The 15363-nt window shown below is 41.8% G+C and overlaps 2 protein-coding genes across 2 annotated transcripts; one reads left to right on the top strand and one right to left on the bottom strand.

The window, feature by feature from the left end:
- Positions 1–614: 614 nt before the first annotated feature.
- On the top strand, positions 615–9465 carry ARG2 (arginase 2; the record flags this gene model as incomplete). The annotated part of the gene is made up of 6 exons (XM_010137952.1): positions 615–792; positions 1663–1822; positions 6179–6273; positions 6411–6515; positions 7987–8123; positions 9038–9465. Coding segments are annotated over 6 exons (881 nt in total), but the record flags the coding sequence as incomplete, so codon positions are not given.
- VTI1B (vesicle transport through interaction with t-SNAREs 1B) lies at positions 9372–14745 on the bottom strand (the record flags this gene model as incomplete). The annotated part of the gene is made up of 5 exons (XM_010137953.1): positions 9372–9742; positions 10803–10864; positions 11839–12012; positions 13300–13491; positions 14687–14745. Coding segments are annotated over 5 exons (584 nt in total), but the record flags the coding sequence as incomplete, so codon positions are not given.
- Between the last annotated feature and the right edge of the window lie 618 nt (positions 14746–15363).

The following is a 15363-nucleotide window of genomic DNA, read 5'->3' on the forward strand; positions in this document are numbered from 1 at the left end:
TCAGTGAAGTTGTAACTATCAAAGATAGGATCTCAAAGAGGGTTGGGATCAAAGCCCCGGAATTAAAACGTCTTCTAGAACATTCTGCACTGAAAAAACGGACAGGTTCTCTTAAAGCAAGAAAGAAAATTTCTGTTACTGGTAACTTGGCGCTTTTGTGTGTGGATTCTTGTGGGGGTTGAAAATAGAAGATACCTGTTAGGACTCGGGTATGGTCAGTGCAGTGCGTAGTGCTGGGCATCTCTGAGCAGCTCAGCTCGTCTAAGGCCGTACGCAGTCTGTCTGATTGGGAAGGACGATGGCAATACACACTGTCCTTCTTCACGTTAAAACTGCCAAGCGTTAAGAAAGAAAACCAACTGTTTATCTAGGTCACTTTCTATGATTGTCCTGTCTATCTCATCACTAAATCAACAATACTATCATCAGCTTTCTAGTCATCTGTAAAGCTGTGACGCAGTTGTTTGCAAGGACATGCAGGTAGTCAAATGAATCCATTCCCAGCGTTCCCTTCATACTTGCCCAACTGATGTTCTGAGGAGACTGTACTTTGAACGTTTCTCTGTGCACTTATTTAACTCCCTCACTTTCTCCTTTTGCTGCTCTGTTTCCAGGATGCCAAGTGCACGACTTTGGAGATTTGAATTTCCCTCAAGTTCCCAACGATGAACTGTACAACAACCTCATTTTACACCCACGGTCAGTGGGTTTAGCCAACCAGGTCGTGGCTGACGCTGTCAGCAGAGCAGTCGCTGCTGGACACAGCTGTGTGACTATAGGAGGTGACCACAGGTGAGCAGGACTAGCAGCAGAGGTGCACGCTGTGCGTTGGCACTTGGAGTGTAAGAACTTAATTAAAAAATTAGGGGATGATGGGAACAACTTGGGATCATTTCCTGGCAACATCATAAGTAGCAGCATTTTGATCTTATTGCTGGGGCTTTTAGGGCGGAACATGGAAGGTCACATTTTTATAGCTATCGTCTAAGACAGTACCGCTTAGTGCCAGACTTGTTCTGCAATCTGCAGATGAGGTTTTCCTGTTTGGGAAAGTTTGTGTGATCAGGTCCCTTTAGGAACTGTTGCGGTTTCTTTATTGCTGAAGACTTCGTGTTGTGTCTCTTTTGCCCCTCAGCTCTCAGGAAATCATCTCTTAGGATGGATTTGTAATGCCTGCACACAGACCATTTTGTACTAGATCTTATAACTTGCATCTCTTTCTTCTCTTTTTCACTAACCTTCGGTCTGAGAAATGGTTGAAGAAGGTAGGGCATGTAAGAGTGAATTGTGGGGGAAGGTGTCATGACTGGAATAAAAAAATGGGTGAAGAGCAGAATTGATGAGTGAACACACAACATTTTCGAAGAGATGATCTGGAGCTAGAACAAGTGAAGATTAGCGGGGAAAGGTTGGCAGTGGAGAGAGAAAAGACCTCTTTCTCACCTGTCAGTGCTAGTGTAGTCCTGTAGCGTTACTTGGAATCACGATAGAGACGTGCCGTGCGGTTTGTACGGGATGTACGTTCCCTTTATTGTCACTCATGTCTGATGTGCTGAAACATGAGAACACTGCTGACTACTGAAGTTGCAGAGACTTCCCATGGTCCTTGTAGTTGTTCTGAAGGAGAAGTGGTGACTAAAGACTTTGCTACTGTACTTGCAGCTTGGCACTCGGTTCTGTCAGTGGCCATGCACGGCAGTGCCCACACCTTGGTGTCATCTGGGTGGATGCGCATGCTGATATCAACACCCCTCTTACAACTCAGTCTGGAAGCCTCCACGGACAACCCCTCTCGTTTCTCTTGAGAGAGCTTCAAGATAAAGTAAGTATCTTGCTTGTACGGTTATCCTACATAGAAATCCTCAGAACATTTTACTTTTCTGGTGTAAGAAGTGCCTTCTTATCTGCTGCAAATGCAGACCTTTTTATCTGAGTACAGGCAAAAATACGCGTTATTTGTACATGCACACACAGACATATACACACAAATGCACACACACACACACACACACGTAAATATAGATACGCACGCACACTTAGAAATGAGAAGCAGCTTTTCCTTGTGGGCTCTACAGTAGGCAGGGGGTCACACAAGCTGTGTCGCAGCTGAGCACGGTGCCGTTCCCACATGATGGGTGGAGTTGGTGCTGCGGCTGTGCAATGGCAGCAATTCTACCAGCTCAGCAAGAGGAACCTCTGCCCAGCTGAGCCTGGGAGAGCTGTGCTGAGCTCATCTCCAGAGACAGCCGGTTTCTGCATGCCTCGCATGCTTCATCTGCTTAGTTTGCCTTTTCCACTTTTTGACAACCTTGGGGCCTGATGGGGCTGTTCCTGCACGATCTCTCCTAACTGGCTGCTCTGGCATTAGCTCCACTGGCAAATACTTCAAATCAGAATGGCTGTTCCTGCTTACAGGGTGGTTCTAAAGAGAGAGTCTTTGTCTTGGAAAGAGGTCCAATTATCAGAAAGAGCTGCTTACTGGGCACGTGGAATGTGCTTGGCTACATTTTGCTATTGACAAGATGCAAAACAGCAGGTTGACTTAGGGCCTACATATGCTTTTGGGCTTAGCTGCGGACTGCACCTCCCTATACAGGTACCTCTAGCATCTGCTGGAGACTCTACAGTGTTACTACTGGGTCCTTTGCAGCATGAATTTAGCTGTGACTGTATGTCTAGTTTCTTGTTGATAAATTAAAGAGGGGGGGAAGGTTTGGGTGTTTTTGGCTACTGCACCCACTTCTGCAGGAGACAGAAAAGCAAGAGAAAATTCTGTGAATTTTGGAGCTCACCTAAGGTGAACAATTTGTCTTGGTGAGAACAGAACAAAGCCAAGTTCTCTGCTAGCTGAGGAAGGAGGAGAAAAGCAGAGTAAGGTATACTGCTTTCCTCTTTTGTCAGTAGGACAAAAGCATTAACTGGTTTCCTGTTAACGTGGATTTCTGGTCTGCTGGGCTCCAGTTTGTGAGCAGCACAGAAAAGCAGTATTTATTTTTTTTTAGAGCTACTAAAAGAATACTGTGAGCTTTCTGGGGTCAGTGGCGGGGGGAGGCCGATGACCGGGACAGGCGGGGAAAAATTATTTTTTTTTAGAGCTCCGAAAAGAATCCTGGGAGCTTTCGGGGGTCAGTGGCGGGGCAAGCCTCTTGCCGGCAACAGTAGTGAAGGAAGAGTAAGATTAGGCTGCACTTAGAGGTGAGTTAGTCAGGTGTGGTGCTGGTTATGAGATCGTGTCACAAGCCCACCAAAATTCTACCTGTCAGGAAGCCTATGCAGACACAGCCCCTCAGCCTGTATTTGCAGCTACACAAACAGACTTGTACTCTCAATATTTTTCTTACCATAAGGTATTCCTGTTTAGAGGGAGGAAAAACAACACCTGTCCTGCTGGTACAAGGCAGCTTCTACAACAGTATCAATTTTTTAACAGCTGTGTAACAGTAGTAGAATGTACTTTTGACAGTAGCTGTGGGGCTGCATAGCTGACTCCAGCTGACTGGAGGGAACCTTCATGCATGACCAGGTGCATGTGTCTTGCTCTTCGGCAGACCAGTTGTGTTGATAACAGAACAAAAAAACCCCAAACAACTGTCCTTCTTTCCTGACAGCTTTGCAAGGATCCTTTTTGAACCTCAAAACCATCTGCCACCAGCAAGAAGGCTCCTCTAGTCCCACACTCTCTCTCAGCATAACTCCTTTCTCAAGGCCATAGACAAACTAACCAGCTGCACTTTGCTGCTCAAGGTTTCTGTTGCAGTGTGCACAGCAGTGTGGGAGGAGAAAAGAGATCTTGCAGTGAGCCCTGTATGTCCTTCTCTGCTGTGAAGGGGGTTTTGAGCAACCCTTTCCCACCATGACACATCTGTGCGTATGCTTCTCTGGGTGGCCTCTCATAATTCAACCAAACTGTCTGTGGCACAAGATTTGGTCATCAACCTAACAGTCTCAGGAAGGCCAGTTAGTTAGCACTTGGCTTCCTCTCTAGATTGTTTTGTAGAATCACAGAGAAACAGCTCCTTTGGTGATATAAAAAGAGAGCAAAGCAGCCTGCATGATTGCATTTTAGCTTCCTGATCATTGCCCATCTCTACTAACCGGTATGGCTCTTCCAGCATCTCCAGGCTCCTTGTTCTTCATTCCCCTGTCAAGAGGGCATGAAAGAGCAGTAGTAGTGTAACACAGATCTCTCTTGGTAGCACAACCTGTTTAGACTGTTCTTGACCCCATGCCAGCAACGCATTTTAGCTGCCATAACCTTCTGTGGGACAGTTGGACTCAATCATCTTGAAGGTCTTTTCCAACCAAAACTATTCTATGATTGCAGGAGAACTGCGTCAGAAGCCCTGTCTCTTTGGTTAGTTTTTGACACAGAACAAGTCCTAGCCCTCGTTCACTCTGTGACCCTACAAACAGCTGTCCTGGCAAAACACAACAGGGGGAACCGATGTGGCAGCAACTGCTTATGTTAGCACAACTGCCAAGAACTCCCAGGGCTGTTTCCAGTGCCTCAGTTTAGGTGTTCTCTCACATGTTTTCCGAATCCCTGTTTATCCAGACTAGTGAGCTGGGTCAGTGCTCTACTGAATCAAATATACCCATGTAGCAGACAACGTGAAGTATAAAAAGTGATGCTTCTGGCTATGAGATAAAATGGTCAGGCAGCTGTAGACCAAGCCCTGGTGCTGCTTGCACAGCCCATTCAAGGCTGACAGCTGCCTCCTGTTTGTCCAGTTAGCTTCTCAGGAGCACTGCCTGGCACTCCTCAAGGCAAGAGGGCACCTCAGGGTTTTTAAAAAGCTTTCAAAATTAATTTTGTTGTTTTAAGGGGAAGTATTTATGAACACAATCTTTTGACTGACACTCCTCAAATGAAGAGTTAGTGTCAGGGCTCCTGGAACTATTCAAACTACATTTATAAACTGCTATTAATAACTTACCATAAAATGCCTGTTTGGCTTTGCTATCAGCAACTCCTTTTCCATTGCAACAAAGTAAAAACACAGCCTACCAGAGGACCTTAAGGCATTCCATTTTCTTTATTTAAAGAGGAGGAGGTATCATTAAAAATGGCAGTCTTAGATCTACTAAATCATTGATACTAGAGAGTATCTGACAATGTTATCAGTACTGTGCTTGGCTTATGGTATGGTGATGGGTTTTGCAGATACAGCTTCATTTCTGAGACCTGAATTATTTTTCCTAGTGGTCTCCAATTCATTTATCTCTCTTCTGAATTCATGACTGTAGAAAAGTTTCAAGCCCCAAAGTATCAAAACCTTTTATATAATCTCTGCTTATTTAATCCCAATGCAATTAAGTATAGCTATGGGTGTCTTAGCCTTTAAAAACAAATCCAGATGTTGTAACTAGAATATAACTAGTAATTGAGGAGCATGAGGGAAACAAAGCCGCCTTGCTGCTTGACAGCTGTGTTGGCTGTAGCCATTTTCAGAGCTGGGAGAGGAAGAGGAGAAACCTGAGTTAATTTAAAGCACTCCTAAAATTAGTAGATTACTAAGTGAAGGATTTTTATAATTGCATACCATGACTACTTAATCACTAAAACTGAAAAATGATGACCTCATCCTCTTTCATTTGCTGTCCTAGACCTCCTCTCTTCAGTTCTACATTAAAAAATCAGTATGATGTGGCCTGATGTGAGGTCCAACTTGTCATGCTTTTTTCCTCTCTCTTTTTTTAACTTCTCACTTTGAATTTCTCCATCTTTAATGTTGTTTTTCACAAAAAGTGTGCATCACCTTTTGGTGATTCTCCTAAAACAGACAGGTGACTTGGTTTTTGTTCTTCCACTTCAGTACGATGTCTGGGTACATTACACAGCATTGCCATTACATACACCACATCTGGGTATCTAGTTTCTTACCATTCCCCTTTACACTCACTGATGCTTATTACCTATTGCTTGTGGATTTGGGGTTCTTCCCTTCTCTTCAAATGGGAAAAATGTAGAAGAGTTAAAAACTTCATCCATTAACACTCAACTCAGGTAAAACAGTACAACAGAGTTAAGGAAGCCAAACTCTCAAGTGATGAAGTTTGTCTCTGTTTAGAAAGAGAAAGGATGCTATAAATAAAGACAAAGTTTTAAGGAAAGCATTAAATAGGGGTTTGGTATACGTGTCATTAAACTAACCTAATACCTAACCTTTGTCTGCAGGTACCACAACTTCCTGGCTTTTCCTGGCTAAAGCCCTGCCTTTCAGCATCTGATCTTGTGTACATCGGTCTGAGGGATATGGATCCCGCTGAATAGTAAGTTGATTTAGATTAAAGGGCTTTTGTAAAGGCTGAAATCATGAGCTTCTTTCCACACCTGGCTGTTCACAAGGGTTGCTAGATTTAAGCTTAGGCCAGTAATGTTGTTTTTTTAAAAAACTTTGCTTTAACAGCTATATTTTAAAGAACTATGATATCCAGTATTTTTCCATGAGGGATATTGATCGACTTGGAATTCAGAAAGTTATGGAAAGAACATTTGAACAACTGATGGGCAGGTAACCGACTTTTACCTACTTTAAACTACTCTTACCATCCACATGTTGAATATTTACTTTCCTGGAAGTTATTTAAGTGAAGGTCACTCTTGATGTAAGGCAGCCTAACAGAACTGTGACAGTGTCCCGTAAGTAGTGAGGTCGCAGCACTGACTTTAGTTCTCAACTTCCACATCTTGAACCATTTCAGTGTATATGGCAAAAAGCTACAAAATGGGTTACATTAGTCACTAGAATTGTGGCTCTGTTTTATATAGTTTGTTCTGTTTCTTGAGGAATTCTGCATTTTGCTGCAGTTGGACAAAATGTTTGGATCAACTCAGAGTCTAGCGTATACATTACACTTTTCAAGTTACTTCTCAGTAACTTGATTTCAGCTGTTAGTACATGAGGTAGAAGCTTCCTCCTTTAGACTATGCTCACCTGTGCTGTCCTGACAACTGCCACTTTCAGCTAGTGAAATTCACTGTACCCTCTTCCTTACTAAGTCTTTGCTAACCTTGTTCAAATTAGGGGAATGAGATCAGGGAGCAAACCATGCTAGTCCAGGGACACCGGGAAAGGATCAGAGTTAGGAAGGGTAACATCTCACCGCAGGCTAGAACAAAGTCCTGTAAGCAGAACAAGGTCCATGTCTCTGCACTGCATGCTGTTGTATCTGAAGGTGTGCTCACCCTTCCTGGCTGCAGCTGGGCCAGGTAAAGAAGTTGCTCACCTAGATGCATCTCCCTATAAGTTGGAAGTACAGTCTACTACTTTAACAGCTCATCTAAGTGACAAGCAGTGTTCAGTTTATTAAGATATCATCAGTTGCCAGACTTCATGTAGGAAATAACTAACATTTTAGCTTTGAGATTATCCTTCATTTTTTCATCAGCTGGGCTTTTATTGGAGGCAGCCTTCAACCACTGATCTGAAAAATAGAGAATACCCCATTCATCTTGATGAGCTGACTATGAAATGCGCAGGCTTGGTGCTTCCTCCATCCTAGGTGCCATGCAAATAAATTTTTCAGCCTTTCCTTATGCCATGGTGGGTTTTATTTAAGGTGTTTAAGCAATGAGTTATTTGCAGTAAAAGAAGGAAAAAACCCTGTCTTTCTGTACAAAAGGAGAAAAGGCTGGACCAGATAATGGATTTCTCCGTGTTTTTCCAACTAAGGAGATAAATACCAGATGAGCTGGCTAGAACGAAGAACTTGTTTTCAGCCAAATCACACTTGAGTAGATGCACAGTGAAACTAGAAAGACCAACTTCTGTTTTCCCCGATGTGTACTAGGGAAAATCCTGAGCCCAAAGATAAAAAAAAAAAAAATTTCAAATGTATGTAAGACATGGTATAGGACTTAAGGCAGGATCTTTAGCATCATGGAGCATGATGCTACTTTGCTGATCAGCCTGGACAGTAACAAATACATGTAGAAAGTGTTTCAGGTTCTGAGAATGCTTTTCTTGTTTTATTCTGTCTCAGGAGACAGAGACCAATTCACCTGAGTTTTGACATTGATGCTTTCGATCCCTCACTGGCTCCGGCAACTGGGACTCCTGTTCTAGGTGGATTAACTTACAGAGAAGGCATGTACATCACGGAAGAAATACACAACACAGGTAGGTGTTGACCAGCAGTACTGGACTAAGCAAGGACAGGGCAAACTACATAGAGCTCATATTGGTTATGTTTATCCTGTGTAACTGGGTAATAAGATAAATGTAGGCAAAGCTAAGTGCCTACAAAGTGAATTCAACCTTCAGTAAAAGAAAAAAAGTCCCTAGGTATTGGAAGCTGCTTAACAATCAACAACTTCAACTTACTAAAAGTAAATAAAATATATGATGTATTAACAACTAATGCCAAAAATGACTTGGTCATCTTGTATAATACTGTCCCCTATTCCTAAACACAGCAGCTGAGATCTAAAAATGGGCATCTGGAATAAAAAAATGGATGCAAACAACTTACTTAAACAGCTTGAAGTTCCATTCTAGGATTCAAGGCTAATAAATAAATCTTGCATTAAGTGTACTGCAGTTGACTCAATTTAAGAGGATTTTCCTCCTTAGGCCATGGAGGTTTTTTTAACATGTTTTAAACAATGAGTTATTTGCAGTCGAAGAAAAAAAACAAACCACCCCCGCAACAAGGCTCAACAGAATAATGAATAGGATGGCAAATACTAGGTGAGACTATTTTATATCCCCTAATTTTTGGACCGGGAGAAAACAAGATTAAAAAACATCATTCTCTTAAGTGTATGTGGAACATCAAACATAAATTTTCTTGAATGCTAAAAGCATGAATGAGTGAGATAGTGACAATGTAAGAAAGAACCAAAACACAGACTTGCATCTAGGAATGACAAACTCATCCCTGCTTTGAGAGCCAATTTTACTTGTCTAAGAGGTAGAGTCAGTCACAGGCTCAAGTATCAGACTTGCTGCAATGAATGAAAGACTGCAGAAGAAACCCCATTAGAGGTTTTTCCCCTTTTTTCATAGTAACAAAGCTGTCAATCATTTCACAGGAGTGCTTTCAGCTGTAGATATGGTGGAAGTCAATCCACTGCTTGGAGCTTCTCAAGAGGACGTTAACGCAACTGCTAGTCTGGCAATCGATGTGATAGCAACATGCTTTGGGCAGACAAGGGAAGGAACACACACCGCTTTTGAGGAACTCCCAACACCCAGTTCTCCAGGTGACTCTGACAGTGAAGAGCAAGTGAGGATTTAAGAACCCAAAGCGTTGGGTACATCGGACGCTACAGAGCTCTGCGGAGGCACTTGAGTGGATAGATTGTCGACACTTGGCAAATACTGTTAACTTCTCAATTTTTAAATAAACTAGCTTTTCCACTGATCGGTGGCTACTTTATTACATACCAAGATTTATTCATTTAGTTAAGTATATACAAACTGAGACAATAAAATATTTATTACCTTCTTATTAATCTTACCAGTAGCTCAAGTCTGTCTCTGCATTTTCCTTTTGCTCCCATTCTGTCTTTATAGTGTCAGTACAGTTTCACTTGAACATGCTGTCTCATGAGACAGTTCAATCCTCAGACAGTCAAAGGAAAAGAGACAGCCCATCTCATTCCTCAGCAGTGGAAAAGCTCATCTTGGTCATGGAGATTCATTTGCTGCGAAAGAACTTGTAGTAGACCACACCTCCTAGGATGGCTAGTTCCAGGATGATGATAATTAACAGCAACAACTTATTCGTGGTAACTCTAGAGTTAAAAAAGAAAAAATAATTTAAAAAATCAAGATAGCTTTCTTTTCTCATTGATTATGAAAGCAGAGTCTAGATAATTTGATCACTCTCTTACCTTCAATAAATATAGCCCCATTTCAGCTAGACCACAAAGTGCTGTTCGAATAGCTTTTAGCAAGAAGGAGGGGTAAACTCAGTAGTTTCCTACTCATGTTTTCCAGGAAACACTGCTTAAATCCACTTGAACAGGAGCAGTTCTGTTTCTCTCCCCCCACCCCACATAAGACAGATCATTCTGCTCTGTATGTGCCTACTCATTCAATTAAGCAAAAATGAAAACAGTTGAACTCCTGTGCTAAAACCCACCTTGTGGTGCTTTTACTTGGAACTGTGTACTTGAAGCAAAACTGTAAAATTTCAAAATAATAATGTACTTTTACTATTGAAAATTACTCAGTTATGGTAACTTCCTTTAGCAGTGGGTTTCAAGGAAAGGTTGTCAGGCCAGAAGTACCTATTGGAAATACACTCTGTGAACTGGTTTCTAAGAATTAAACCATGCGTTTAGGAAACTGGAAATACGCTTAAGCAGCCAAGGCTTCAGTCATCAAAACAGTCTCTGGTCAGGCTCAGCGTTTCTCATGTGTCAGTTTACCTGCTCTAGGACATTACTGTGGGCCAAACAGATGTGTCTGTGACGTCAGACATTTAACTCAATGCTGCAGCAGTTTATGGCATGGCTTTTTCCAACCTGAGTAAAGTGGAATTCCATCAAAAGCTACCACTAGCAATTCACTGTAACTTGTTTATGTCCTCACCACAGTTTATCATGTGGGATGGCTAAAGACCCCTGTGCTATCCTAAAGGAGCAGCACAAATTCAAAAGTGTTCAACCACTTGCACTCCATTAAGTACCAGAGAGGAAAACACAGAATTTAGCATCTGCATACGGGCACGCATTCTGTTTACATTCCCTAAATGCTCCCTGCAGTCCCACTGAACTCCTTTTTTGCCTGAAGCCAACAGGGAACAGTGCTACCTGCCAAGTGCTGCTCCAGGACAGTCACCCTACTCACCTCCTGGACATGGAACGTAGAATCTTGCGACTCTTGCTCAAGTTCTCACTTGTATTCACCAACTGAGAAGAAAGAAAAGTTATGTGTCAGTTGAACAAGCATACAGCAACTCTGTAACAAGCTGTGGATAGACTGACATGCCTGAAGGACTGTTACATCTTTTTATTAGAAAAAGAACAGAAAAAACTGTACTTAAAAATCTTAGAATTGCATTTCCTTTCCTGCTCCCCAACCCAAATTTGGGAGCAGGGCAAATCAGAGTCTGACTGAAATAAAAAAAACCTACTTAAATGACAAAGCCACAGGCTTTGTTGCAATGAGTAGGGGTAACTCCCAAGAAAAGGGGTATGCTTTTTGTTTTTGATGAGTGCACTGATTTGGCAAACTCAGTGTCCCCTCCAAGTCACTCACCTAAAAGCTTTACACTCAGGATCCCTTGTACACACAGAAAATCCCATCAGTTTGTTATTTAAAAATCCAGTTCTCCGTTTTGAGTATGTGTAAACAAAACAAATGGACAACTACTTAACGCTTTTACAGCGGAAGCAGAGCTTCTTGACCAAAGGATGAGGAACAGGCATCTTGTCTGACACCACCTTCTTCCTCCCTAGCTAACCTACAAATCTTGGCAGGTTAGTAATTCGTAATTAAGCTTCTATTAAATTTTCATTAGAAGAACCTGCTAACTGCCTCCCAAATCTAAACCTCTACTAGTAATCTAGTAGAGGGCAACCCCTTCACATGTCTTTTTGAATCTGTGATTTTTTCAGTAGTGCTGGTTTTTTAGCAGGTTTGTAGGCCTAATATCCAATCTTGCACAGACACAGCAGCAGACATTTGGCCTTGGGCCCTTCTACAGTAATTATTTTCTTTTTATGAGCACAGCACAGGACCGTGGCAGCCTGGATTTGGTCCACAGAAACATCGACTGGATTACCATGTCTAGGGAGGTCTCCGAGAGTAACTACTGGCATACAGTTCCCACTAAGCTAACATCAGGTTGTTCCAATGCAGTGCCCACAGTTTCTCTGCTTACTCTGCTCTTGGTTCGTTCCAGTTGCTCCCGCTGCTCCCCAAGTTCTTCAATTATATCAGTGCCAATCTGATCTGTTTCAGCAGCAATTCGGTGTGAGCGCTCAATGCTCTGACTGGCTCTGTTCAGGCTCTCCGTTCCCTGGAGAAGCAGCACCCTCTGTGACTGCAGATTAGTCTGAAAAATAACATACTCTTAACTGTTAAGCACAAAGACAGAGGTATTAGGCTTTTGACATATTAAGAAGTTAGGACGTGACTCTGCAGGCCCTCCATTTGTATTAGCTGTATGTGCTTCTTTGTAGCCCACTTAATTTTGAAAGAGTTCTTTTTCACAATGTAAGATTATGGCCAAATCTGGTTAAACCCTGAAAAAGGACACACACCTAAAGAGTTAAAATAGTTACAAAAACCTGACCTTCCACAATTTACTTTTCCATCAAAGAACATTTACATGAAAATACTATCTTTGCTTTCCAGATGCCAACTCTTCCTTCCATTCCTATCTAAATTCAGTCTTATTTGTGACTTCACAGTTGCCGGGGAGATCATTCAGAGTTTACAGTCAAAAGGATTAGTAACAAACAGCACTAACAGATGGGCTGCTACGTAACAAAGATCCTCTTTTCATGCCAGTAGCCTCGGCTAGAGGATAAGAGATTTCTGCCGACCTTGGGGTCAAAAGGTAGCTCAAAATAAAGTATTAAGCTTCACAAAGTCTAGTCTAACATCTAAAAGAGTAGAGTCCTAGAGGAACGAAAAGCAAAAATTTACCAAGCTACAGCAGAATGAGATACTAAGGAGCGAACTTCCTTCCAAACATCCTTATCTAAGGCAGACAAACAAAAAGTCCACCTCTGTGAACTTCCTGTGTAGATGACAGCACTTCAAAGATAATAAGCAGATTCAGTCTTGCTAGCTCAGATATATCTAAGCAAATCTGGTAAACAAAGAAATTGGTGTGTTTCTTGCACTGCAGCAGCACATCCATAGTAAACAAATGCCTGAGGATGATTACTTATTCTTGAAACTATTTACACTGAGATTGCTTAGAAGAGAATTCTACCAAAGAACCCGTACACTGCACAATTCACACACTGTTAATTTTGGAGACTAGAACTATCTCAGTGAATCTTTTTTCTCAGTCAGCAGCATCACTTCTGTGTTTTCATTGCTGTAGAGAATGATTAAATAAAGCATTTCAGTACAGAACGCTGTGTAAGTCACTAACTGCATGCCATTCAAGGAGTTCCATTTTGATTATACTCATATCTTTGTTTTAGAACAGAAATGCTCTCCTCTGAGTTCCATGTGTTCTTCCTCCTCCTTGAGATATTCATGTTACGTAGCCCAGAAGTTACCCAAGCACAGAAGCTAAGTGGATTAAAGTAGAAACACTGTAAACAATACATCTGGAATATTGTTTTTAAACAATCACAGCAATGTTTTTATATCTAACTCTCACACTCTGATCATTTTCTGTGGAGAAGATTCCGTATTTTATATCGCCTTGACTTCCAGGGCCCAATCCCAAATCTGTGCTTCTCATCTCTCTCTGGAACATGGAGAGGTCTCTTCTGTATGCCCGTATTTTGCTCATCATTTGGTTGCGGAAAGGCAGAGGAGCATACTTCAGCTCTTCCTCCATTTCCTGCAGCTTTAAAGAAAGAAAATGTGTTTATTTTTTAAAGCACCAAATCTATTCTTACCAGCAAAACTCACCATCAGATGAAGGGATTCACATGTTTGTATGTGATTGGGCGAGCAGGATTAAACCCAAACCCTACAGCCCTCATCTGGACCGAGTTCACCATTCTGCCTAATGCTGTTCAGTCCATGTGGATTTTCAGATACACAGTGCCTCAAGAAAAAAAAAACTGCCAAGCTTAAGTGCTTGGGTTTTTTCTGAAACGTCACTCTAGAACTCCGAAATTTGCAGTTCTCACTTTCATACAGTTTAAACATTTATAGGATGGGTATCAGCTTCTCATCACTCCTACACAACAGAGATCTATTGCATAGGTAGGGAAGCCACTAAATTGACACTCTGATCCTCCGGGCCTGGCGAGTTAGGATTTGTAAACCCCGAGATTTTGGATGCATGAATTTTCACATCTGCTTTTAGCAATAGTCGTTACAAATTCACAATGCTTAAAGCTGTCTTCCAGCATGAGCTCTCTCACAGTATGAGCGCTACATCTCATATATCTCCCACAGATACATGTCAATAAAACCCAGCAAGCTACAGGAATAAAGCATCACATTCAGCTGTGACTCAAGAACATCCTAACAAATAGCACTTTAATATGAAAAGAAAGCTTAATCCATAAAAAGTCACGTTGGGGTTTTTTGTGCTGTTCCATGTCACCTGCTGTCCAGAAAGCCTATGCAACAGGTTTCAAATATTCAAGGTCCTGATATTTAACCATCCGACTGTTACAGAAAGATCAGATGTTTTAAGAGCAAAAAAGACAGTAGAAGAAAAAAAAAAGCAGCAGATTCTCTACATGCTCTCCCTACAATCACCAGCAATTGCATTTGTACCTCTGTCGCTCTCCTTTGTTCAACAAGGGGAAGGCAATATCCAAACCGAGCACTCAAAAAACCAGAAATGCACATAAGATTATTTATTTGTCTCAGTCTGTATATGTATACAGGTAGATACAACAGTCTTGACAAACACACACGCCTCTCCCAGATCAATTAACCCAACATTAGAAATACAACTGGTATCTGGCATCTGCCTGCCAGAATGGGATCCATAATGACAGTAAAATTTGGAAGTACCGCCCTTTTTAAGGCATCAATATTTCAAGCGGCCAGAAAGGCCAGAAGCCCAGGCTTATGTTTACCGTTTCATTTGCTTCACGCTGTTTCTCATCAAATTCTCGAACTAGTTTTTTCTTCTCCTCTGCGAAAGAAAAAGCGGCACGTCATATAAATGATAGAGAAGTGACAACGGAACTCCAACTCAATCCATTATAGAGAAGGAAGCTGACACAGATGGCTGATTACAGAGACAACAGGTCAAAATTTACCTCAAACAGAAACAGCCTGGTCATAACACAACTTTTCAGAAGGGGCTGGGGGCAGAGAACAGAAACCACCCTTCCAAATACTGGCCACTAACTCTGGCAGACAAAAGAAGTAGTTTTTCAAAACTGAAATATTTTTCTGACCTATTATCTGCCAATCTGCACTGACAGAATTGTATGTTGAAAAAGATTTAACATGAAAGAGTAATAAAGAGGACATACTGGTAAACAGCTCACAATTTTTTTTTCCCCACACATTTGGCAAGATTACTGAAGTCTGAAACTATAATTTGGATTTGAACAGGACATCAAGTCCATCTCCACTTCCAAGCAAGCCCTGTAGTTCTGGGCAGATAGGGCACTCTGCATTCTGGTGGTTGGAAAGTAACTAGGTAAACAGGATAAGCATTTTAGAACAGTCAGAGATTAAAGATGCCATCCAGATACCAGCTCAGGTTCATGAATCAATGCCCACATGCTTCTCTCTCCTGGAA

The sequence above is a fragment of the Buceros rhinoceros genome, unplaced genomic scaffold (genome assembly GCF_000710305.1).
Source record: "Buceros rhinoceros silvestris isolate BGI_N320 unplaced genomic scaffold, ASM71030v1 scaffold7346, whole genome shotgun sequence".
NCBI lineage: Eukaryota > Metazoa > Chordata > Aves > Bucerotiformes > Bucerotidae > Buceros > Buceros rhinoceros.